This window comes from Panthera uncia, chromosome D1, assembly GCF_023721935.1.
Source record: "Panthera uncia isolate 11264 chromosome D1, Puncia_PCG_1.0, whole genome shotgun sequence".
In the NCBI taxonomy this organism is placed as follows: Eukaryota; Metazoa; Chordata; class Mammalia; order Carnivora; family Felidae; genus Panthera; species Panthera uncia.
The window spans coordinates 16,596,695-16,622,979 of record NC_064808.1 but is presented as its reverse complement, the minus strand read 5'-3'; the positions used below and the strand labels follow the sequence as shown (position 1 = coordinate 16,622,979).

Genomic DNA, 26,285 nt, shown 5'->3' with positions numbered 1-26,285 from the left:
GGTTGTCATTAAAATATAATAAATATGTGTATAATATAAAATAAGGAATGATATGCGCAGCCTTAGAAAGCAAAGACATCTCATGGTTTTCTTCATGGATCATTTATCTTTTATAAGAACTTTGCTTTTAATCAGCCCTGGCTGATTCCCTACTGACTGTGAAATTCAGGCCCCAGACTTTGCCTAATGCCAGGGGCTCTTCCTCCAGAGGCCAGGGCCGCAGTGGCCACCAGGAGGCCCTATGGTGACGGGCCTCCGGGAGTCCTCTTGTCCCTGCCCACCTTCTGGAGCACAAGAGGACTATTGGCTGCTGCACTGATCTTCCAATGATGGGAGTGTTTCTTTTGGGGATGTTAGGGAAAGAATTCTCTAGTTCCTACCTAATTTTTTTTCTTCTCAAGAATGAAGTCAGAGCCCCGAGAGGCCAGTACCCCTGCTTGCGTGTAGCCCCTTTGATTCAATGCTCAAGCAAAGCCATCAAGGCACACACATACACACACACACACGCACATGCACACACAGAGAGCACTTTATGATTCAGCCATTCTACTCACTCCTAGGTACATATCTTAGAGAAACGTGTGCATGTGAACGAGGGGATATGCACAGGCATGTCCACAGCAATCTTGTAATAGGAAAAAAAAGGAAACATCTAAACGTATGTCAGTAAGAGGATGGGATTCTGGCATCTCCATACGATGGAATGTTATACAGCAGCAAATGCATGAATGAATGAGCGAGTGAACGAGTGAATGAATGAACTAGAGCTACATAGGTCTGCATGGATCAAGCTCAAAATTTTAACGTGGGCGGGGGGCAGTGCCTGGGTGGCTCAGTCGGTTAAGCATCCGACTCCTGATTTTGGCCCAGGTTATGATCTTGCGGCTCATGAGATGAAACCCCACGTCGGGCTCTGCATTAACAGTGCGAAGCCCGCCTGGGAGTGTCTCTCTCCCTCTCTCTCTCTCTCTCTGCTCCTCCCTTGTTCACTCCCTTTCTCTCTCTCAAAATAAGTAAATAAAAACCAAAACAGAACTTAAAACGATTTGGATGGGGGGCAATAGTGGGATGCGATTTAAACAAAGTTTAACACACGCAAACACACTCTGACGCTGCTCAGGGTTTACATACACGCGTAGCGAAAGGACAAAGAAATGCTTGGGGGGAGAAACACGGCAGTCTCCTGAGTGAAGGACTTGAGAGGACTTTGGCTACCTTGGTCGAGTTTTATAAAACTCGGCAGCGGCTTATGAGTGTTTACCGGATTGTTTTTTTGTGCATATAGGTCTAAAATGTTAAGTGAAAAGAAAGAAACAAGACACCAGGCACCTGACCTGGTTGGAAATTATTTATTTACCATTGAAAGGTCGGTGTTCCCCAATGTGACACCAGACGTATGACTACAACGTCTCATGCGTCTTTTTGTACTTCAGTTCATGACTGCGAAACAGACACACGCTTAGCACTGACAACAGCAAACACAGGCGGCAGAAACAAATCACGAAGACTACGTCTGTCTTTTGGGGGGTCCTCGCCTCGATCTGGCTCGGGCTGGGACTGCCTCCCTCCAGGACTCCTGTACACCCCAAAGGAACTGCCCCGGGGAGCCTCTCTTCCAACCCTACCCTCTCTACCCAGCCTCATTTGGAGCGCTATGTCACTTAACCCACACCCAGAGTCGTATCTCAAATTGAAATGGACGGACACGCACAAGGACTCGCGCAATAGACACTCAGCAAATACACACTGATTTGATGTAAGCAGCGGAGTCACAGATGAACGCGGGCGGACTCCCATCGCCATCCAGGTCACCTTGGGGGCCCCAGGCCGCTCTGCGATGGGTTCTCGCCTTATTTCCATCTCGCTCCATGCCCTTCTTCGAAAATGCTCCCTGGCCAAGCACAAGGTGTTCCTTTCAGAAATGGTCGGCCGAAGTCACACGGGCCCAATTACTCTAATTGGGGGGTGAGTTGCACGTGTGTCTGCTACAAGGTACGCGGAGGCGAAGATCGCCGAAGCCTGTCGACATGGCGGTCTGGGACCTCTGGGCGATTGAAAATGCACCCAGACGGAATTTTGTTGGAAAAGCACAGCCGTTACAGTCTCTTCTGTCACTAGGTACACGTACAGGTGGCTGGGATTTGTCATTAGGTGGATGGTAGCACTTACGGCTGAGGTGTCTGCTGCTTTTACCATTGAGCACTCAGGACAGACGGACTTTTGTGTCACTCGCAGTGTCTCTTCCTGCCAACCCCCTATCCATCCTTCATTCATTAATTCACTCAACAGATACTTATCGGGGGCCCATCAGCTAGCTTCATTCTGGGTCCTCGGAACACACAGGTGAAAAACCTCCCGAAAAAACCTATCTCGTTCCGCGCAGGCCTGCTCTGTGAGGTGGTGGGTGACACTTCGATGTGCTACGGTGGCGTTTGACTCTTACTGGGGCAGCCTTTAGATTGGATTCTGGAAAGCGCAACGCTTGAGATACAAAGATCGGATGCCTCGTGATGGAATGACCAGAGGCAGAGTTGATCTTTCTGGCGTCAGAGGCCCTCTCCGGCCCACCTCAAACATCCTTCAGTGCGACCGTGAGGCAGGTGCATAGATTTATAAGGAAGTAGAACCCGTGTTTCCTGATTTTAAGTCTAGAACCCAGAGCGTTGTCCGTTGGAGTAGCGGATGTTGCCAAGAAGAGAAGACTGGTCAGCTCACGTAGGAAATGTTTTGTTTCCTTGTGGCTATGCCAACCCCAACAGGCAGACCAGGGCGTGAGGGGAGCCTCAACAACGTGTTATAGGAAATCGCTAGCAAATGCTTTGCCTAAAAAGCACTTGGCAGGGGGGGTGCTCCACCTTAATGAGCAAGATCTCCAATTCTGAAAGCCTTTCCAATTAAACAGGGATCCGATATTTTTTTCTGTTTCTTCGGATGCTTTTCTACTTCTGCACGGGACGGGCAGATCGTGACAGAAGGTGATAAGGCCCCTGCTCAGATTCTCAGGGAGAGGCCAAGCATGGCCTGACTTGTTTCGGGAAAGAAGCACGGCCCTTACCCACCTCGCCTCAGGGTCCCTTGGGGGTCACAGGACCGGGTGACATTTGAAAGCCCAGAGTTTGGATGTCCCGTAGCAGAGTTCAGCTGCAGAATCCATGGTTCTGGAAGTGCCTGGGGATGGTTCTGGCGCTTTCCAGTCATCATCAGCTGCCATCTTGAAGCGTAAAGATGATCTGTGGGTGGCCTGAGAGTTTGTTTTTTTTGGCCAGAGAATGCCGACGGCTTCGGAGCACTATTTCATCTACCACCTCATTCACAGATACAGAACTGCCGTGTTGCTGGTCCTGTTTTACAGATGGCCAACCACGGAACCCAGGGATCCTGGTTCACGGGCAAATATCCCACCTGCTCGGCAAGACGCATCCTTTAACTGACGATGTGGACAGCTATTTGGAATAAGAAGGTAGGGATTTGAAACCCAGGCTGCTGGTTACTTACTGATTCAAGCGACAGGCCCTGAAAATTCAGGAAGGGAGGCACACTCTCAAAAGACTCTCTCTCCTCTTTCAAGTTGCCTTCCTTCTCCACATCTACGGAGCCAGACATAATAGACTAAGTTAATATGTGCCCCCGCCCCCCCCCCCCCCCCCCAATTCCTCCTGGAAGGGCTGGCATGCTGAGAGATGCATCGGTCTCAGAGGGTCACTTGGGTGATGTCGGTGGATGTGACAACTAGTGCCTCGTGACGAACAGGCTCGTCACGGAAGATGTCCCCAAGTATAACGTGAACCGAGTTTGAGATAAAACGATGGGGAGTTATTGAACAAAAAGCACAGAATTCAGCCCCAGAACAGGATCTGAAGGGCACAGATGAAAATATTAAGCATTAAAATAGTCAAATGAAAGAAACGGAGAGGCCTCCCGCATTTCACACTGCCCGTTGAGATGTCCTGCACTGGAACTGGCTGCCCCTGGGGACTGCAGCCCCGACAAGGACTGCGAAAAACCTGTCCGGAATGCTGTAGAAGGGATTGCTCCTAATGCGGTGGTCCAACCTCGGCATCAAAACCCGTCGGTGCTGGTTAAAAATGCAGGTGCCTGGGTTTCGGCCGGGAAGATGGACTTGGAAGGTCGACGGGTGGGCCCGGGGAATGTGCTGGTGACTCTTTACACGCTAAGGTTTGAGAACTGCTGGGTTCCTGCCGCGACCGGGCCGGGGGCGTGATTTAATGCTGATTTCATCCCACCCCGACAATCCCTGATTCTCCGAGTTGATCCAGGATACTTTTATTTCCTCCATCATTTTTGAAACGCCTCTTTTTAAAGAGCCACATTCTGCCCGCACGTTATTCCCCACCTTAAGCTTTCTCTGCATCCGGCCGGACCCCCCACCGGCCAAACCTGCCCCTGGGCTGTATTTGACAGGCGTCTCTTCAACAGCACAGAGGAGCCAAACGCATTCCTCAGGGGGACCCAAATGTCCCGTGTCCACCCCTGGCCCTGCCTTGCTCATGTTTTAGAAATGAGAGTGTAAGAAGAGAGGGGCGGGGTCCTGGCCTTTGCAAACACATCTGTCCCCCGGGGGGTCGGGATGAGGATGGGGCACAAAGAAGATGTCGTCGAGGAGGACAGCGGGGCTGGAGGGGCGGGGCTGTGCCCGACAAGGGAGGAGCCCAGGCAGCTGGCTACAGACGCAGCTGGTGCCACATGGCGATCTGCCTCCGGGGGTTTTTGAGCATTTCCTCCCAGTGGCTGCGCTCGGAGCCCGAGGCGTGCAGGCCCAGGCTGCAGCGGCCAAGCGTGCAGCTCTGCCCCTCCTCGTCCTGGCCCAGCACCTCCAGCTCCACGCTGGAGGCCTGCAACAGGCCATCCGGCAGCTCGAACATGATCATCTCGTTCCACACGGGGTTGATCTTGTGCTTGGCCCGTTTGGTCTGCTTCTTCTTCAGCTTCTGAGCCTGGTGCTTTAAGGTGACCTTGACAGAGACATCTGGGGGAAAGAGAGAGACAGAAGGGTAAGCTGGGGGGGGGGGGGGGGGTAGCGGGCCCAGGATGAAGCTCCCCCTCGGGGCTGGAGAGACGGGGTCTCCGGCTCAAGATGTGCATCGAGGCTCCCTCTGGGCACGCCCCGCTCTCACCGGGCCCTGCGCTCATTCAATTGTTAAATGGCCCCCGTGTGGCACTAGACGGGGCATACGGCAGAAGTTCCTGCCTCCACAGAACTTAGGCTGTGGGTGTGGAACTTAGGGTGTGGAAACTTAGAACTTAGGGTGTGGAAAGCACCCAATAGCATAGTATATCCAGGGTGGTCGTCTGGTGGCCCAGGCTTGGGTCAAGCTAGAACCACCACCTGCCCTGAGCCCTTCCACGCGTCTTCAGGTCCCACGTCAAACCAGGCCCAGGATAATGGCTCAGCTTGATTTTTAAACTCGGACCAGAAAAACTAAGCCACCCCCGTGGCTTCACCCCATTGGTCTGTCCACGCGAGCGTTCTGGCTGATTATGAAGATAGAAGGTCTTCTCCTCCGTTGTTTTACAAATTTCACTTGAGGGCCCCGGCTTCACGTGGAGGACGAGGGCACACTGCCTTGGCCCCCCAGGGGCACCGCACCGATGGAGCTGTTCCCCAAGACAGCGGCACAGGTCACTGGACAAGCTCTCACGGAACATCACAAGGCTCAGGACCCGGATGATGTTTTCATTTGTCAAGGTTCCCGAAGCTAACGTGAGAATAATTGTTACTCGGTATTTATTGCTATAATTATCATCCCCGGGGGGCTAGTTTGTTATTTCAGCCGATAGATTTGAGAGACAAAGTGTTGTGCTGTAATTGTCCTGACAGGAGCTGTAAAATAAATAAATAAATAAATAAATACAAATAAAAAAAGAGTAGGAGGCAAAGAATTGTCTGGAGGGGAGGAGAGGAAGCACTGAATTCTGGCCTTTGGCTCAGGAATCTGACGGCAAAACCAGTTCTGATTTCTTTTGCCCCAAATAGTTTGCTCAAAGGTAATGAATGTGGTGGCAATTCTCAGTTTGTGTCCTGCTATAAATATCTATTTATTTATCCCCTGCTATGAGCACTTGGCTCTGGGTCCAAGCAGCATACTGCTACGTTTCCGGCCCTGACAAGAGAGCCCGTTTCAGTCCCCAGACTTGGGGTCTGTGCTGGGGTATCCAGAAGCAAAACCTGAGGCTTCCAGAATGTTGAAGAGATGCTTATTTGGGTATATGGGGCACAGATGCCCGAAGCTTCAGGCCGCCTCAGCCCAGGCACCCACACACCCTCTGCCAGCATCCGCACTCAGCTGGTGTGGGGGTGGCAGGTTGACAAAGACTGAGAAGAGAGAAGAGGCTTTGGGGGGGGGGGTGCGTGGGGCACACGGTGACGGCCAGCTGAGACAGGAGGACCTAGCCTTCCAGACACCAGTTGGTGAGGTGAGTCCAGCTGGGTGTGGGTGATGGGCTAAGCTAAGTTTCTTCTTAGCCCAGATGCTCCAGTCCGTAGCTACGGTCCTATCCTTGGCTTCCTCTGACCCGTGGGTAAGACTGGCTCCTCTCATGATGGATCTGGAACGTAGGAAGCTCCAGGCAGCTCACACCTGGGCCCGATGGAGGGATCGGCCCAGGAGTAAACAGATACGAATTTAAAGAAGGGAGTGTGTTCTCACTCACCCTTCCCCAGGAGCGCCTTGGGCTGGTTGGAGTGGAGGTTCTTGGCCTTAATGAGCACGACCAGGAGGCGGTTGGCAGCTGGGAGATAGCTGATGGATAGAAGGACCTCTCCAGTCCCCGCAGATGGTTCCTGAAACAGAAGAGAGGATACAGGAGGGGGACCCATCCACTAAATGCTCAGCCTGGGGTCACACTGGACCTGTATCCAGCAGGCATCCTAGAAACCACGTACCCATCAAGGTTGCTTTCTTACAGAGGGAGGAGGGCACCGAGGAATTCTAAGCCGCATGTGCCTCAATAAGAATTTTTCACTTGCCGCAAATTGTGATTTTCCAAATTATCATATGCTCAAACCCAATTTCTAAAACACATCAAAGAGATGCCACTTAGGATCTGGCAGGAGCAGAGGGTCGGGACCCCTTCTCAGCCTTCGCCATCTCCCACAAGCTCTTGGGGTATCTTAATAGAACACTAGGGTTCTCGGGGACACAGTTTGAGAACCGCTGTCTCGACCGGTCAGGTTCCTGCGGCAGTGGGGAGTTGCGATTCCTTACTCTGTTTGAAAAGATAATTCCTTCCAGCCCCTGGAGGGCTGAGAGTCAATAATATGATGTACGAATACGGAGCAGGGCCTTGCCTGGTCAACAGAACGGCCAACTGTGTCAACAAAAAAGCCGGGCATGCGACGTTAGGAGGGCCACCAGAGACCTCTGGCAATAACCTCGCTTTGCAGGAGGTGCTGACGCCCCCTGTCAAACAGCCAGCACGCCTTTCCTCCGTCTGTGGCTCTACAGAGTGTCTCCGCTGAAATTCCTACAAGAACCTGTTTGGAATTTCAACAAATCGACTGAGGGACAAAAAACGACCCAAAAAAGGCCCCCACAGGAGGCAGACAGACGCGTGCCACGGTCGAAAGGTGGCGTGACAGACTCCAGCATCGGACCATCCGGGGCTGAGCACCATTTACTAGCTGGGTGCCCTCCGGTCCATCATTTCACTCCCCACACCTCCGTTTCCTCATCGGTGGAATGGGAACCCATCATCCAGGAAGGTCATCCAGGAAGGACAGCCACCACTTTTTGAGATTGTGAAGCAGGCATATTGTTTCTGGATGAAGAGGAGACAGTTTGGGCTTTGGGAGTGAGGCTGGAGGAGGCTGGCTAAGCCCTCTGCCCCCGTCACCCCTTTCCTCCGGGAAAAATGTCTTTGACGTGACTGTATCGATTCCACCAGCCCTAAGTAACCAGTCACACGACAGAATGATTCGGGAGCTGCCAGGAACGTTGGCAATGACATGAGTAACCGCAGCGAAGACCAATTAAACACTTATTACGGGCGAGGCGCGATTACGTTATCTATCCCACTAGGAGGCAAGGTCGGTAAAGCGGCTCCCGGGACCCGGCCTACGGTTGACACACCGTCAACTATGTGTGAGTGCAAGAAGTAAGAGAGAGGGTTCATTTTCAGAAATGCCAGGTGAAAGCTGTGCTGTCTCCTTAACAGTAGGCTTACAACCTATTGGAAATATGTATGAACCCCAGCCCCCCACAGTGGAGCCCCGAACGCTTAGACACTTCACTTCCTGGTTCTTCTTCCCCTCTCCGTTTCTCGGGCTTATCTTCGCGGGCTTTGCGATGAGCGTGTGTCAAAGAACAAAGGGAGGAGGGACTGAGGGTCTCTGCGTCACCTCAGGGAATGTACCTCTGTTCCAATGAGACTGATTTTTGCCTTACATGGGCATAGACGTGGTCTGAGTGAGGCTATAACCTCTGTAGTCCTCAGCCAATGAGGAACCAGGGGCGGGACTTCACGCTAGGAGATAAATTGTCTGCTGTAACTGCCCGGGGGTGTGCCTGTCCCTCAGACACCCGCTCTTGCAAGAACGTTGATTAAACCCTCACTCCACTGTACTCTGAGTTTCAGTGTCCCTCCTCTGATTGGGCCGGTGGACTTATTTCTCACAGTGAGACAGAAGGGTGAGACGTCTTACTGAATCTTGACAACAATCCTAGAGATACCAATCTTGTCTCCATTTAAAAAAAAATTTTTTTTAAACATTTATTCATTTTTGAGAGACAGAGAGAGACAGAGCATGAGCGGGGGAGGGGCAGAGAGACAAGGAGACACAGAATCCGAAGCAGGCTCCAGGCTCCGAGCTGTCGGCGCAGAGCCCGACGCGGGGCTCGAACCCACGAACTGCGAGATCGTGACCTGAGCCGAAGTCGGACGCTCGACCGACTGAGCCACCCAGGCGAATCTTGTCCCCATTTTAAGCATAAGGTCTTGATGCTTCAGAGAGCACGTCCCCACCTGAGGTCATGTAGCCAAAGTAAGAGAAGTAGCAAAACTGAGGTCTGGTCTGATACCGAAGACCAGGTCCTAAGCCAGGGCTCTTCAGACCTCTCATTCCACGGTGAAGGAGCCGGGCCCAGGGACTTGTCCAGGCACCCAGAGGGGCAGCAACAGACTAGGGTGGACCACAGCCTCCCGATTCAAGGCTGCTTCTTGGAGGCCCATGGGTGACCTGTGCTGTAGCCACAGGATGATCCGGCTTAAACATCCTGCTCCCCTTGGACCAGGCAAGAGGAGCTTGGTCCCATCAGCCCACGAAGGGCTCGTCACCTTTGTATAGGGTGCCAAGGCCCTGGATGAGCCCAGCCGGCTGCACCCCAGCCAGACAATTTTAGCAGCACCTGCCAGCTCAACTCTGATGCTCCAAGTACCTGCTGACAAAAATAACCTTCTTCACCCACACCCTGCCCCCCATCTTTCTCTTGGGCTCTCAGCGAATCATTCGAAATGCCCTCCGGGTGGGTTGCTCTATGATCCCTGATGACGCACACGCCACCTTCGGGCTGAATGTCTTCCGGCAAGAACTGGCTGGCCCCTCCGTTAACCCGTTCTAGCCCACAGAGGAGCGAAGCAGCCACTGAAGGCTCTGCCCGCCTTGTTCACGTCAGCCCACGCCCTCGAGCTGGGGCGAGGGCCACCCTCACCTGCCGCGGGGCGCCAGCTCCTAGGTCGGACGGCATGCTGCAGTCATTGCTCACGTGTGGGGAAGCAGGCCAGGGGGCCACGAGGATGTGAGAGTGTCCTTGAGGCACAGTGGCCCCTCTGAGCATGATGAGGATTAGAATGCGTGCACTGTGAGGGCAGGGCCCGGTGCTAATTTCTGCTGTGTCCCCAGCTCCTGGAGCTGTGCCTGGCACAGGCTGGAAACCGGGCAGGGTGTTTGTGGGATGAACGAACGTGTCTTGCTCTTCCAGGGGGAAGGATAGAAGGTCTGAGACTTCCAGAGAGATAGGCTCCCTCGGCCCTGGCGGCACCAAAGTCTCCAAAGCCCTAGGGGAGCCCCTCCACCTCCAGAGAAAGCTGCTCTACCAGCCGAATAAACCAAAGTGTGCGATCTTCTTCCCAGGCCCCCCGGGCTGTGATTCCGCACAAATCCCAAACCACGCGCTAATTAGAGACTGTGCTTCAGAACAGCCTGGTTCCAGCTGAGTGTGGCTGCAAATTTTTGTCCATTTTCTGAGGCTGGGAAAGAAAGAAAAATAAGGCAAGGAAGAGATTATAGCAAAAAGGGAGGCAGGTGGGGACTGAAGGCGTCCGTCAGGGAAGGCTCTAACTGATGGAGCCTCATACACCATCGGGCACTTAGACGGCATTTACATGGCATGGTGGTGAGGGGACAGCACAGGACTCACAGCCAGACCAACCCGGTCCCGAGGTCCCGCTTGCAATGTCCCAGCTGGGTGACCATGCAAGGGTCACCCAGCTACTCTAAGCCCCAGGCTCCAGGTCTGTAAATGAGTCACAGTGTCACCTTTACCAGGCTGCTCCGGAAAAGAACTGGGGTAGAGTTCCAAGCACAGCAGCTGATAGATATGTACCCCGAAATGAATGCGCTTTTTTAGTATTTTATCACTCTAGCATGGGAGTCAGCAAACATCTTCTGTAAAGTCAGGTAGTAAATACTTAGGACTCTGTAGGCCACCCAGTCTCCCCGAGAAGGCGCCGGCCAGCAGGTTGAGACTGGTCTTCTAGAAGGTTCTCTCTAGGCTCCACTGTGGAAGCCCTTGGATAAGGCCTTGACGCCAGAGCCTAAATAATCACACACCGTCCTACAGCCCTGATGTCTCCGACCCCTCGCTGCCCTGACCTGGGAGGATCGATGGTTTGCTCTCCAAGAGACCCCTCTCTGAGCAGTGCAGCCTTTCAGCAGACGTTCCTCTCACACCCTCGGCTCCCCTGACAGCAGAGGGCTGGGGAGAACCATGCCAGGGCTGGTGACAACAGAGAGCACCGGGCTCTGGGGCTGTCCCTAGCCCAGTCCATCCTCCAAATCCCAGTACAGACGCCATTTCGCACCAGGCCTTCTAGAACTCTCCATCAGAGTTAGGTTAGGCCTTTCTTCCATGTCTTAGGATTCAATGCATGTCCAATATCATCGTTGTCCTTGTCAATGTCACTCGTCTGCTCCAATTTATGCTCTGGCCTGTAAGTTCTGGGTAGAAGGATTCCACACGGTGCTCATCTCCCCAGCAGTGCCTGGCACACAGCAGGGACACAGGGAGTATACGTGAATATAAATGGGGCCATTACTGGGGCGCCTGGAGGGCTCAGTTGGTTGAGCATCTGCCTCCTGATTTCAGCTCAGGTCACGATCTCACGGTCATGAGATCGAGTCCCATGTCGGGCTCCACGCTGGGTGTGGAGCCTGCTTAGGATTCTCTCTCTCTCCCCCCTCTGCTCCTCCCCCACTTACTCTCCCCCCTCCCCCAGCATCAAAGCCAAATCACACATAATTTTCCATGTTTTCCATGATGGCAGGGGGACCTTACATGGCAAGCTAGAAGCAAAACCAGACTCCAGACATTCCATAGCCTGGGCTGAGTCCACTCCAGCCCTCCACCCTGTTCACGACACCGAGCGTCCTCGCACACACGCACCCGCACACTCGGGGAAGGTCCGTGACGCTTGTTTCGAGAGCCCTGGCCCAGTCCTGCCGCTGCATGCTCCCCTAACAGGCTTCAACTTTCCTGGTGCGAGGTCACCCTACCTTAACTGAAGTCTTCAGCTCACCCCACTGGGCGGCCCCCAGAGGCACAGACACCCCGTCCAGGCCCAGGCGGAGCTCCCCGACCACGCTGTGGCGGGAGAAGCGGTCGCAGGTCCGCAGGGTCAGCAGCAGGGTGGCTGTGGGGAGCTCCTCCTCCGCCAGGGGGAGCGCCAGGCCTTCCTCCCACATGGTGTGCAGCTGCCGCTTCTTCAGGGCCGTCTGGGCCTCTGCGGTGCCCGTCCCGTTGGCCACGCTGCCTTGGACATAGCAGTCACAGCCTCCATCGTGGCCACTGGTCACAGCTGCAGCCAAGGAGACAGCAACACAGACGTGGGACTTTCTCAAGGACAAGGGTAGAGGAGAAACACAGGCCTGCTTTGAGCTGCCGCATCCAGCTTAATGGCCATGACCTCAGGGGTACGAAAGCCCCAGGGCTGACCACCTTGGCTTTGCGGAATCGCCTTTCAGTAAGACACTCAGCAATGGGAGACCCTCCGAGGTGGCCAATGTCAGCACACGCTGGTCTTCCCCTGGAGAACAGGGACGTGACTGGCTGCTTCCCAGAGCCCTTCCCACCTCATGACTCTGAGGTTTCCCCAAGATGCCGGGGCCCGCAAATGGCTGAGGGCTTTTATGCTCTGATACTGTAATTTTTAATTTTTTTTAATGTTTATCTTATTTTTGAGGCAGAGTGCAAGTGGGGGAGGGGCAGAGAGAGAGGGAGCCACAGAATGGCCCATTGTCAGCCCCAGCTCCTTTGCAAAGTCTTAGCTCTGTTTGCTGATGACAAAATTGTTGGGGCAGAGAGACCAGGGGCATCCTGACCCCTTGGACTACAGAAATTTTGCTGACCATTCAGAACACCCTCTTTATCCCCCACAAAGCCCCATTCAATGTCAAAGGCACCTGTGGCAGAGACAGCTAGCTGTTCGCCAAAAACCCGGTTTCCTCTTTTTGCTGAGCACCTGCTAAGCCACATTTCCCATGCTCCTTTGCATTCAGTGGCCATGTGACTGGGTTACAGCCAATGGGGTCTGAGCAGGAGTGATGCATGTTCTGTGTGGTCATGGCTTTTAAGGGGTGGTTGTGCTCCCTCCCTCTTCTCCCTCTCTCTCCACCTGCTGGATACAGATGACAAGGAGGCCTGAGAGGATAACGGGGACCCTGATGGAAGGAACCTGGTCCCTGAATCGGAGGTTTGAATCACCATTTGGAAGAGAAAGAGGCCAACCAGGATTCTCCACTTTGAATGTTATATGAGAGGGGGGGGGATTCCGCGCCCCCCCCCCCCCCCCCCACCGCACACACACTTCACGGTCCGTTCTTTACCGAGTGCTAATCCAGCACTGAGTGCTCCCTCCAGCCTCAGGTGCTCCCATTCCTCCTGTACAGCTCCTCCAGGGGAGACGGACCCACGGAAGCCCATGAAAGTCAAATACAAGTAATACCTTCCAGGCGAGTCACGAACAGTTCCGCCTTCTGCCGGTCATAGTCCAAGCGGTAGTGGAGTTTGGGGGCTTGGTTCCAACTGGCAGCCTTCTCTGGGTTCCAGGCCTCCATGACACACACATCCTCTACCACACCTGTCCAGAGAGGTAAGGCCGTCACTGCCACCCGCACTATGGTCCTTGTTTTTCTAGATCCTCTCTTTCCCATGTGCTACCCATGCCACTAATGGAAACCAAAAGCGCTCTAGCCGGGGGCCGAGTCATGGTGGCCACCTCAGGGTGACACCTGCGGTCCTGGGATTACATGTTAAGGGACCGTCACAGCCCAGTGCTCAAGACATGGCCTTTGGTGTCACACACGAGCTGCCACTTAAGAGTTACGTGACCTTGGACAAGCTGCTTGACTTCTTCGAACCTCAGTTTCCTCATCTGTGTAATGGGAATGATAACAGTGTCTCCTTCCCAGAGTTACTTGCATTAAATGATTCAGAAGTTCCCCCCCCAGACCACACATATCGCTCACTCTGCCCCTCACTGGAACAGGAGTCAAACATCTGGAAGATTCTCGGTAGTCAAACATAATACGGGAATTAAAGGATCCAGCAGCTGTAGCCGACTCCACTTCGAGCAAATTGGAACTCAAAAAGTTTTGATTCTCAGAACAACTTTAGAGGGTAGAAACGTAAAGGCCTATTTAATGTCCTAAATGGCTTGTTATGGGGTTCCTGCGCGTGGGGAAAAATTCCTCTGGTGCGTCTAAGTAAGGAACAGACTGACCAGGATGTGAGCAACGCGTAAAGCGAGACCGTCGTGAACACAGGACTCAGGTGGCTCCCAGGGGCGCCACGGGGATGATCACAGCAGGGTCAGTGCCAGAAGGGTCCTGCCTGGCACCCACAGCTCTCCCCTCTCAGGCTACCTCAGCCTTCAAATTCAAAGCCAAATCAAAGCCAGACCAAAGCTGGCACGGTTTGGCAATGCAAGAATGGATTCTGCTTCCAGAAACGGAATTCTGAGCTCCCGGGGGGGCTGAGGATCAACACTGGTGGGAGCAGGACACGTTGGGCATCACGGGAACAGTGTCCGATGAATTTGGCATCCTCGTCGCCTGCACTCCCTTGCCTCTGGTCAATATTTGCTGAAGAATCAACTCCTGATAGATGTCTATGGAACCAGCGTTCTGGGGTGGGGAACAATGACGAACGATGACAAAGAGAAGACAAACTAATGTGTTCCGAATTCTTTAAAGTTCCAGGCTCTGACACACTGCCCTGTTCTTCCTGGTGGGCAGCATCCAATCCTGGCTCCCCCCGAGCTTTGGGAAACCTGGGGTTCCCGAGAAAGGGGAGCCCTCTTGTGATTATGATTACTACCCCCAACGCTCCACGTGCAAGCTTTTCCTCACTCTCGGATCTTAAGCTGTCGGGTCCTCAGGGGGTCTATTTGACATCTTTTTAAAATGCGGGGCTAAGAGCTGGGCAGATGCGTTCCTGCCACAGGCACCTTGCAAATTGTTCTTGAAGAAACGCCAGGCTAATCGCTGTGGTTCTGGGTGGGGGGCGGGGGCACCGGCTCACCGGCCAGCATGCACTCCAGTTGGACCCAGGCCAGGAGATGCGTAAAAATTGGGGTCAACGTCAGAGCCAGTTACGCTGCCTCCCCTTGTACCGTCTGCCTCTCCGACCACACAAATAAAACCCCAGACCACACAAGAATCCGTTCTCCTGGACGTGTTTCTTGCCTCCTTATTGTCAAAGAGCCTGCATGCTCTTTGGGGTAGGGGCTGTGCCTGCTTCGCGTATCTGCCCCAGCGCCCAGCACAGCCCTGTACCCCGAAAGGTTGCTGCATCTCGAAGTGGACGCTGATGAGAAGCAGGATAGAAACAACAATAATAACAACACGCTTTGGTTACACCTTTGCTGCCACGCCCTGGGCTAAGCACTTTATATGCATTATTTTATTTACACTTTGCAACAGCCCTCCCGGGAAGACAACAGTAGAATCCCATTTCAGGTACGAGGAAACTGCGGCCCAGAGAGGTTAGCCACATGACCAAGGCCCCACGAGGAGTACGTAGAAGGGTAGAGAATTGGCCCCGGGACTCTGGAAGCCCACGATTCAATCATGGATCATGGCCCCTCGACGTGAGTTGAAAAGGACTCTCCACTCCCCAGTCGGAAGCTGGAGGCCTCAGAGAGAAGCCGGGTAGCAATAGGTCCGCAGGAATAAAGGACTGTAATTCCCAGGCCCTGTGCCCCCGTGCTTGCCCAGCGTCAAATGCCGGGGCTGGCCATGAGACGCCGTGAGCCCCCCTGAGTACTGCCCATGGAAGAACGAGGGGCAGGAGACCCCTACCATTCTGAGGAAGGATGAACAGTTCCTCTGTGACCTGCCTCTTGAGGCGGCTGTCATTCGGGGCCGGGGGGCTGGCAGGTGCAGCAGGTTCCTCCGTGGTCCTCAGGGTATAGTCCGCATAGTTGATGACCTCCGGGGCTGTCACAGCCGGCCTGGGTCCGTAGATGTCTGGCAACTTGAGGAGGGCTCGGGGCTGGACGGGCTCCGTGGACTTTTTAACATTGAACTGCAAACACACGTCACTCTGATTAGTCCACGAGAAGACCTCCCGCCTGTTTTCTACCCACAGAAAGGAGAAGCCATGACCCGGCCTTTCACGGGAGGCAGAGGGAGGGCTGGGGTCCCTTTATGCTCCGAGAGGCACCACCCAAGCAGCCAAAATGTCACTTTCAAACACACCAGAATCCACAACACCGCGGTTGCGATGGCATCTGGGCCCTGTTCATCCACCCCCTTCCTCCCCCTGCCCAGTGGTCTTCTGCTGTGTCCCCTGGGGTTATTCGGGCCCATCACCTGTGCCACCTGCTTCTTGTTCTCTCACCGCCCCTCCCCCCCTTCAAGAGACCTACAAGCACTGGCCCAACCCGGCCCTACTCACCTTTCTGACATTGTCCCAGAATCTTCCCTTTGCACGGCTCCAGTCACTGGGCTCCCTGCTTCTCAAACAGGGCTGAACTCTTTCTGAGTCTGATTTCTGGACCCCAACCCCTCCCCCCAAACCACCACCCCCACCTCCACCTGCTGTAAATTAAGTCCCTCCCCCAAGCCTGTCCCTCCCTTTCACCACATCCTGCTCTTTGCTTTATAGCTTTGAGCTCGCCCCTATATTGTTATTTTTTTTTTCATAGGTTGGCCTGTTTGTGTCCAGTCCTGTGTGAGCTCCGTAAGCACAGGGATTATGTCTTATCTTGCTCCTTCTGTATTCCTGGTGCCTGCACAGTGTCTGCTCACAGGGAGTATGCAATATAAACCCGTGGCTAGGGCTGCCATGTTCGGTTGTATGGTTTGTGCACTGCACAAAGGAGCCCAGATGAGGGGCAAGTGAGGGTTGAAATGCAGTGTGTGCACCACATGCCCAGTTGTGTCCCCTGAGGTAGGGTCTTAGTCCACCTGGAGGAAAGGGCATCTTTTTCTCTACACAAAGGCCTGCTTGCTTGTGAAGCTTTAAGTATGCAGGGCTGCGTCACACAGACCAGTGGAATCTTCTGTCTTTCCCTCCACTAGGGACTGAGATCTCTTCTACCTAAGGGATTCCAACTTATATACCAGGCAGCAATATCAGGGGTCTGCCTAGTCCCCGGGAAGTCAGGGACTGATGGCCAGACCTAGAACTCAAAATGCTCGGTGGGTAGCCCATAAAATAACCCTCAAATTGGGGCAGGTGCAGACCCACAATAGAGTCCCCCAAGCAGCCTCCTGCCCTCCTCGCTGGCCCTGCTGTCTCTCCCCTCTCTGTGGCTGCTGGAGGGGCTGGCCAAGGGTCAAGGCTGCTCTCTGACCCAGGGACTGGGGAGTTTCGGGCAGGGGTGGCAGTGGGGGTGATGCAGTCCTGGAGGGGGACAGCACTCAGAAGTTGATGTGGTTTCCAAGTGGGTGTTTATAGTGTTTCCACAGTCTACGTTTCACTCTCCCGGGATAAATCCCGGACATTCTGCTCTCCTTGACACTCTGTCTCCGACCATCCCCGAGGGAGGCTGGACCTCAGTGACCTTAATTATCCAGGAATGCACCGGGGCTCAAAGGGGCCACAGGCGGCCGCCGTGCAGGTGGCCTGCTCCTGCTTTACCTCTTCTTCTTCCCAAGTCCCTAAAGGGCTTAGAGGGGATAAAACACTTCCTTCCTCTCTCGGAAACACTGCCCAGCAGACTGCAGTGCAACCGAGACTGTCCCAGTCTCTGCTGAGTGTGCCCGGCTCATACAGGCTGGAAAAGCACTTCTGACTTAAGTGGAACACAGCCGCCCAGGAGCAGACAGCAGGGTGGCCGCACATTTACATCTAGATCGGCCTGACCCCAAAGCCCGCTGCAACCGTGGCTCCCGACCCCCTTCCCGCCTTCAAGCCTCTGCCTGGCACGACACCCACTCATCAGAAATGTTTGTCACCGCTACGCCCTGCACCTGCTTCTCAAAAACACAGTCCCTGTTTGTCTGGGATGCTGGACGCAAAGGGGCAACGGCAGTGTCTGGGCTTTGGGCCCGTGCTGCGCCCTCCTGTTCATCAGCACAAAGGCACCCGGCCTGCCACTGGCCGCTGGCCACACAGCCCCTTCTCCAACGCCTCCTATCTGTCCCTTACTGGGTCCAGAACTAAGGGCGCTTGGCTGGTTGGGGGAGCACTTCCGTGGTTTGATATCTGCTTTCATGCCAGTTCAATCAGTTCAGACGAGGGCTGTGTTGATTCATTTCTAGCTGGACCAAATTTGGCTGGTTCCACATTTCTCATGGAAAGAGAACGATGGGGCTCAGTTCTGAGGTTCACTCCGTGTTGCTTCAAGCCTCCGCAGAGCCTGGGTCAGCGCTCCTTCCTACTCGCTGGCTCTGAATTTGTGAGCCCCTTGATGAGCTCAAGAGCCTGTGACAAGAGCTTAAAATGCATCGCCAGAGCACAAAGTTGGGGTGTTCCTGGCTGTCCTCCAACATCCGTTCCCTCTCTATTCTGCCTTTCCTCCAGATCCCCTGGCTTTCGGGATCCCTCCCCGGCCCCAGCTCTGGGTTGGGGCAGGGGGACCTGCTTAATGTGATCCCATCGGCTCCTGGGTACTGTTGTTAGCACAGGGGTGGGCACCTGTCCCGGAAAGCGAACCCAGACAGGCAGAATGGAAGGACTTGCATGGCACGGAAGTAGGAGAGATCCTCTCCCCTGCTGGACAGGTAGCCTGTGGCCCCGTCTGGTGACTGCAAGACGAGCCAGTCTTGGGACAAAGTTGACATGGTGGACAGCAGGGTGGGAACAACAAAGGAAGCTGTGTTCTCTGGTCACAGTGTTACGGAGCCTCCAAATCAACCAAGCCCGGTATCCCCACTCGGCACTTCTGAGTTGCACGAGCGATGCGGTCCTTCCTGTGCGAGCCGGTTTGGGTTGGGGTCTTTGTGGTTGGCAGCGGGGAGCATCCTGAACTGAGACACTGCCTCTGTCATGAGCACACAGGATGCCATGACCGGTGGAGAGAAACTGCCTGGGGTGAGACGCCTCTCCCACCTCCTGAACGTCTCTGCATCCAGCCGAAGGCATCCTCATTTGCGGTCTATCCTTGCCCTGCCCTGGTAAGGTCCTGTGTGGCAATGGTTCCCTGAGGTGGAGAGCGATTTGTCGCCCTTCACTGGAGGCAGGGTCTGATGCCTGCTACACCACTCCCTTCAAGTAGCAAAAACAGCTGCTGGTTCCCTGTCTCGTTCTCTTGTACAACCGTATTCATTGCATTTCAAAACCCTGGTTCCACCACATCTTTCTTTTTTTTTTTTCAATTTTTTTTTTAACGTTTATTTATTTTTGAGACAGAGAGAGACAGAGCATGAACGGGGGAGGGGCAGAGAAAGAGGGAGACACAGAATCGGAAACAGGCTCCAGGCTCTGAGCGGTCAGCACAGAGCCCGACGCGGGGCTCGAACTCACGGACCGTGAGATCATGACCTGAGCCGAAGTCGGACGCTTAACCGACTGAGCCACCCAGGCACCCCACCACTGCATCTTTCAAACGCATCTATGTTTCCCCTTAAACGACTGGAACTTCTGTGCCCCAGGAGCAGAAAAGAGGTTTGGGAGTGGGGTGGGGGGGGCGCTGGGAAAGAATTATGAGTGGGGCACAAGCGAGAGCGCCTGGGAGGAGGGAGGCACCAGGGGAGCGGACCCCTGGAGAAGGACCTGAGCTCCAGCCTAGCACCGCAGTGTGCGAGGGGCGGGATTTGGAAGTGGGGACTGTCTCTCCAAATGTCCCTTGAACCCAGGGGAAGGGCCTGGCAATGCCGATGCAGGAGTCCAGGAAGGTTCCCAGTGGGGCGGACATTCAACGATTAAGGCACCCCCAATTGTGCTGGCATGGCAGGTACAGAGAGGGGAGACCCCTCTGTTGCGTCTCTGCAGATTGTCCCTGCCTCTCACCTGTCCCCTTGGGCCCCTGGCTCCTGCCGAGAGTGTGGACCCCGAGCAGCTTCATGTGGCACAGCCCCACGGCGCCTTGGGTCACGCCCCTCCCCTCTTGCCACCTCCCCGGGGGCTTCTCGGTGGCTGCTGAGGCGCATGGGACTTCCAGGGACACTGTGGGTCGGCCCAAGGGCAACCCAGATGTGCCAAAAATTGACGCTCCACAGGATGGGGGTGGGGGGGACTTGACCACTGTCAGCTGGAAGCCAGACCTGAATTCTTCTCCTTTCCTCCTTCCTACCCGTCCCCAAAGTATCTTCAGTCACCCCTTGGAAGATGACACCTCCAGCAACTGTCCTTGGTGCCAGGTGGTGGCCGGCTCAGTAACACCTCTGTGTGTCCCCTCCCCCCCGCCCCCTTCCCCGCTGCGTCCCATCCCAAGATGGCACTTCCTGCCTAAGAGCAGCTCAGTGGCCTCAGGGTGGGCTCAGCCTTCCCCAATCCAGGCTGAGACAGATGGCATGGGGGGAGGGACAACCCTTCAGCTAACGAACAAATATTTATTGAGCCCTACTAGAGGCCAGGTCCTATGCTAAGTGTTAGGAACACAGAAGTGAACAAGACAGATGCTGCCCTTCCCTTAGGGGGCTGGTGTCGGAAAAAGAGAAATTAATTATGCAGCTAATGATCTGTAAACAAACGCTTAACCTTACCAGAGGCGTCAGGCGACCCCTAACGTCACAAACGTGATTAAGTTTTTCACCTAAAGACTGTTTATTAAATTGGGCTCTCGTGCTAGGGCATCCATATTAAAGCATCACGTCACCCTGGGAGCTACGGAGGAGCCAAGCAGACTCGGCTGGAAAGGGGGACAGATGGCTTTATCCCTTATACTTGACCTTTAGAAAGCAGAGGGCAGAGGAGAGAGATTCAAACACAGAGTGTTTGGATGATGTCAAGCACAGGCCACTGCAGCTAAGCTCAGCAAAGCCCCCGCCTCGGAACGGAGCTGGGCTGGAACAAGGGACCTGCCAGCTTCTGTCACTCTGGACTCCAGTACCCGTAACCACACACACCAACTCGTGTACAAGAGTTTGAAATGTAGCCCGGTGGTCAGGCGTTCAAAGCCCGGAACAAGACAGCGTGATTGGAGTCCAGGTTCCGCCAATTACTTGCTGTGTGATCTTGGGACCGGTTAATTAACTTCTCTGTGCTCCCCAGTTTCTCCATTTGCAAATGCTAACAACACCTCTTTCCTGGGCTTGGATTGAGGATGAGCTAAGCAAACCAGCGTCAAGCCCTTGGTACGAAGGCTAGCATGACAAACCCTCAACAAATGTTGGAAATGCTTGTTTGAACCTGAGGTCTGGAGCAGTGCTATGCAAAGTGGGGTTCGTGCATTGAGTTCCTGTCCGTGAATTTGCGTGTGAGAAGGTACGTAGATGCTAAAGCCAAACCGAACAGGTTTTTTTCTCCCACGGATGGTGTGAGAAGCTCTGGTGTGGACCGCACTTCTCCCACAAGAGCTGCTGGGGCAGGTGGTTCTTCAATGGCTCCCAGGGCCCCTCACCTCCTGGCGAGCACCCCTTTGTGTAATTCTCTTCCCCTGAGTGTGGGCTGGACCTCGTGACTTGCTCCCGATGAAAAGAATACGCGATGAGCTGTCACTTGTGCGATTAGGTTACAAAAGAATTAGATTTCATCTTGTCCACTCCCTCTGGCAAGCATCCTGTGATGTTGAGGGTGCCCTACGGGGGGACCCGTGTGACAAGGGAGGGAGGGCAGCCTATGGGGAACCGAATCCTGCCCATAACTTGGCAGTAAATCCTTCCCCAGTCACGCCTCAAGATGACCACAGCCCTGGACAGCACGACCCTGAGCCGGAGGACCCAGCTATGCTAGGACCAGATTCCTGACCCCCAGAAACGGTGAGCTCGTGTTATTTTAAGCCACCAATTTTGGGGAGAATTTGTTACGCGGCACTATATAACTAATACATCTGTTCAGGAGAATTAAAGTATGAAAAACATAGAAACTACCACGCATGCACCGGAATGGCTAAAATTAAAAAGAATGGCAACATTGGGGCACCTGGGTGGCTCAGACGGGTAAACGTCTGCCTCTTGATGTTGGCTCAGGTCATGAAGTCGTGGTTTGCGAGATGGAGCCCCGAGTCGGGCTCTGCGCTGATAGCGTGAAGCCTGCTTGGAATCCTCTCTCCACCCCCCCTCTCTGCCCCTCCCCCACTAGCTCACGCACACCCTCCCTTTCTCTCTCTCTCTCTCAAAATAAACAAACATTTTAAAAATAAAGAACGACAACCGTAAGTGTCGGCAAGGATGGGAAACAATGGGAAGGTTCCTACGTTGCTTGGAAGGAAAAATAGTAAAACCACTTTGGACAACTGGTAGTTCCTTACAAGTTAAACTTCTGTCTACCCTGTGGCCCAGCAGTTGCACTCCTGGGCATCCAGCCAAGGAAAATGAAAATACACGTTTACACAAAGACTCACCCATGAATACTGATAGTAACTTTACTCATAGCAGCACCCCACTGGGAGCCACCCAGGTGTCCATCAACAGGAAAATGAATAAGTAAATGGTGACTTCTTTTCATGATGGAATACTCCTCAAAAGTGAAAAGAAATGAACGACGGGTACACCAACCGCACAGAAAAAAATCACAAAAACGTGCTGAGCAAGAGAAGGCACGATGCAGAAGAACATATCCTGCAGAATTCAACGGATATCTTAACTCAGGAGACATTTGCAGGGTCGGGAGACATTTTGCTGGCGGGCGGAGGCTGTTCCTGGGTAGAGGCCGGGGATGCCGCTAACCATCCTCCAGTGCACAGGCCAGCTCCCTGCAACAAAGAATTATCCAACCCAGAATGGCAGCGGTGCAGAGGTTGAGAAACGTCGATTTGCATGTGGTTTTGGAACACAGAAAATGCATCGATGGGGATGAAAATCAAAACAGTGGTTGCCTCTGGGGGAACGGCATGGTCAGAGGCATGTCAGAGGGTGCGGTTACAGCCTATGGTATAAATATTTGTCAAAATTAATTAAGATATACACTTAGAATATGTGCATTTCACTGCATGCAAACTGTACCTCACTAATAATTTAGATAGAAAGACCGAGATGGATATAGATACACACACACACACACACACACACACACACACACACGCTCTCCCCTAGTAGACATTAGAGTCCCTAATGTCTGGACAACGGGCAGTAAGTCCATTAGGTCAAGCTAGAAGTTAATGGGCAGAAATAGTCTTTTTGTCTCCAGGAAAGGACTACTCCTAGAGGCTGAGTCTGTGAGTGGGAATGGCCCTCTGACTGGCCTTTCCTTCCAGCCATATAGAGAACTCTCCCAGAGAGAATTTGGGGTGCAGCCACAGAGGCTCTTCACCAACCCAAAGGGTTGATCCCCACGGTCCATTCCTTGCAGAGGGCATCCTTGCACACACCCACAACTGGTTGAAGCTTCATGGCTGACGGGCTACTTGTTACCAGCCCTGTATTAGTCAGGCAAGGCTGACTGCCGTGTAACAAACAGGCCCCACACATAAATGGCTGAACATAACAAAAGCTGATTTCTTACAGTCTTAAAGGGTCTACTAGCTCTTCTCCAAAACTGGAGTCCCAGCCTCTTCCACCTTGTGGTTGTGCCCACCTGCGCCGGGCACTGTTCAGATAGATATGAGCTCACTGAGTCCCCATATAACCTTATTAGGAAGTGCTACTAAGATCAATCCCATTTTCCAGATGAGGTTGCACTGCCAACTAGTGAGCCGTGGGGGCTCCATTCAAACCCAGGGTGACTCACTCCAGAGCCCGGCGCTGAGCCGCTCTGCCCTGCTTCCAGCCCCTTTCTCCATCTCCTCGCATCTCCAGCCATACTTTACTGCTCACTGGTGTCTTCCTGCCACATAGACTCATGCCCAGGCCACTGGATGGCCCCACCACCCAGCCCCTGCCCCCGCCCCTGCCCCTGCGTACCCTTCAGTCAGAGGAACGGGGTTGTTAGGACTGCTTCCCACACTTGGGTGCGTCTAATTCCCACCTGCGGAAGTGAAAAATTCAGATTTTTCTGAAACCCCAAGGCCCAGAGGTTTGGCTGAGAGGTCTTAGGTAGAGCCTGGGGAACATGCATGTCTAACAAGCTCCCCAGCCTGACTGCGATGTGGGGGGGTCCCTGTGGCCCCTGGGGGGACACCCCGGTTTTGGAACCCCCCCAGAGATCCAGGTAGGATAGGTGTAGAAATGTCCTCCTGTGCGGTGAGCTGCTCCCTGGGCACAAACTCCCTGTTTCTCAGCGAGGTCCCTCGGCGCCCACAGTTACTTGTGGTAGATCTCCCACTCCACGAAAACCGCTGATACCAAATCCCTACGTCTTAGAGGCTTACGGGCAAGTCCACAGGGTCAGGCCCCGGGGGAATGTGTACTTCCAAGCTGCAAAGTTGAAATTCACTTTGAAGCAGCAGCTTGTCTTCCGGTCCAGGCGCCACACAGCGTTTCCATGGTGACCCAGCCACTGCTGGTCTCTCAATATCCCTTCCAATACATCCTCTTCTTTGGTGCCCCAATCCCTTTTCAAATCCCCTTCCCTTGGGACTTGCCCGCTACCTTTCTTTCCCCTCCTTTGTTATTTTAAAATCAAGAAAGCTTAGTTTGTGGTTAACCGGGACACTCCCTGTCTCCTCCCTGGTATCCAAGGCAACAGACCAGGAGGTTTGTCCCGGAACCAGCCTTGCCGTCAGTTGGGTAAATGTGCCTCTCAACCGGGGAAGAATGAAACACGACTGAAAATAACAGCCAGCCCTGGGCAAACCCTTTCTCTGCTGGTGGTCACTCATTCAGTCATTTGTTAAATCTCTAGATGCCGGTCAACTGCAGGAACAACACCATCCAGTCATTTCCCTTGTGGAGTGAGCGTCGCCAGTGGGGCAGAAAGCAAGAAACCATTAGATGCGGAAAAAAGCAATCTCAGGGACAGATGGTGAGGGCGGGGTGGGTGGGAGGGGAAGTGGTGTCCACTAAAAATGTGAGGGTGAGGAAAGGTTTTCTGAGCTAAAATTTGGGGGCAAAAATCGTGTCGAACGTTAGTCATGTGCTGGATAGAGGTGTAAGCATTCTACCTCCATTTAAACCCCACAACCTCATGAAGGAGGGGCTGTTATTATACCCACTTTACAGAGGAGGACACTGAGGCACAGAGGACTTACGGCTGAAGTCACACAGTTAACTGGATACAGAGCTGGGATTCGAACCCAAGCGCATGCCCACCTCTGCCCTCTGACGCCAGCTATCCATTCATTCATTTGACCAATCACTATCTCGGGGTGGGTTGTGTGCATTGAAGGGAGATTTTCAGGAAGATGCAGAGGCTCTGGCTTTGAGTTGGGCACTCCCTGAAGTAGGGACAGCAGTTTGATGGAGGAGAGATGGGAGAAGGGCATTCCGGACCAAGGCTGTGGCCTGAAAGTCTGAGTGTGGTCAGAGACCAGTGGATACAGCTAAGGCTTAAAACCCCGCGAGAAGAGGAGAGACAATGACTACTGCCAATCTCCCAACATTTCCAGAGTAAACAGAATTCACAAAACAAAACCAATCGGTGGGACTGGAAGCCGCCACATGGCAAGATCCTGCCTAGAGATGTACTTCTCACGGGTGGTCCCTGCATTGACTTCATTAGTCACATCACGATGCCCGAAAGGGCAATATGGCTGCCGCCTCTTGACCATTGCCTATGTACCAGATGCTTCTCGAAGCACTACAGACTTCACTGTATTTGACCCTCACGCAACCCTGTAGGGAAGTGCCCAATATTTTCTCTATTCTACACCCGAATTTTAATAAATAAAAACAGCCCAATTCTTTACAAAGGAGGAAACTGGGGCTCAGAGAATTCGAAACTTGTCCAGGATCCTACAGCCAGTATACGACCGCCCTGGACTTGGAAGCCAAGTGCACCCAAAGCCAGTGCTGCTATCATGACACTACATGACATGGTTCCCTGGATCTCTGGATGCCAGCCATCAACAGGTGGAAGTGGAAATGCCCAGCTAGTTGCTTTTGATTTGCCGGCACATTCCCTATCGTTAGACTGATAATAACCCCACTCCCATCCCCACGCAGTTGTCTGGGTTTTTTTTTAATGAACCGTCTGGACGTTTGGGCATCTGCTTTGTTACTGCTCTCAGTTTTGAGTCTGGGCTTGACATTCTTTGCGTAGAAAACGTGTTTCATTTGTGCCATGAGCCAAGACAACGGCAAGACTATGTTGTAACCTCATGTAATCGACATCGGTCCTAAGTGTTATTTCAAAGCCAGGATGTTTTAAAGGTCAGAGAAAAGCCCTCTAGTCTGGGGCTCAAACTCAGTCTTGCCACCCCGTCCACTCCATTCTATCCTCTATTTTGCAGCCGCCATAGCAGGGCTGTTGGCAACGGGTTTGACTCAGAGCACAATCTCAGCCGGCCTTTATCTTTCAGAATTTCCACCTGCTCCCCCACCACTATATTGGTTTCCCAGGGGCTTCAGCGGCCAACTTTGGCTCAGGTCATGATCTCATGGTTCGTGAGTTTGGGCCCCATATCGGGCTCCGTGCTGACAGCTCAGAGCCTGGAGCCTGCTTCAGATTCTGTCTCCCTCTCTC

At 53.5% G+C, this 26,285-nt stretch overlaps 1 protein-coding gene and 1 long non-coding RNA gene across 3 annotated transcripts in view; both read right to left on the bottom strand.

Annotated features, from left to right (window-relative positions):
* Nucleotides 1–961: 961 nt before the first annotated feature.
* Nucleotides 962–26,285, bottom strand: part of SYT13 (synaptotagmin 13) — a 41,643-nt gene continuing 16,319 nt past the window's right edge. Inside the window, exons 1-6 of one of the 2 annotated variants that reach the window (XM_049647709.1) lie at nt 16,134–16,235; nt 15,536–15,761; nt 13,180–13,314; nt 11,732–12,033; nt 6,673–6,802; nt 963–4,987 (exon numbers count right to left, since the gene is read on the bottom strand). In XM_049647709.1, the coding sequence (XP_049503666.1) occupies nt 4,683–4,987; nt 6,673–6,802; nt 11,732–12,033; nt 13,180–13,291 (849 nt within the window). In that variant the 5' untranslated portion in view covers nt 13,292–13,314; nt 15,536–15,761; nt 16,134–16,235 and the 3' untranslated portion in view covers nt 963–4,682. Of the gene's footprint in view, nt 4,988–6,672; nt 6,803–11,731; nt 12,034–13,179; nt 13,315–15,535; nt 15,762–16,133; nt 16,236–26,285 lie in introns of those variants that run through there. The other variant, XM_049647701.1, reaches the window with a different exon arrangement.
* Nucleotides 22,132–24,583, bottom strand: LOC125934368 (uncharacterized). Its single transcript, XR_007461360.1, has 2 exons — nt 24,034–24,583; nt 22,132–22,479 (listed from the first exon to the last, which is right to left on the bottom strand). It is a non-coding gene; the product is annotated as an uncharacterized LOC125934368 (long non-coding RNA).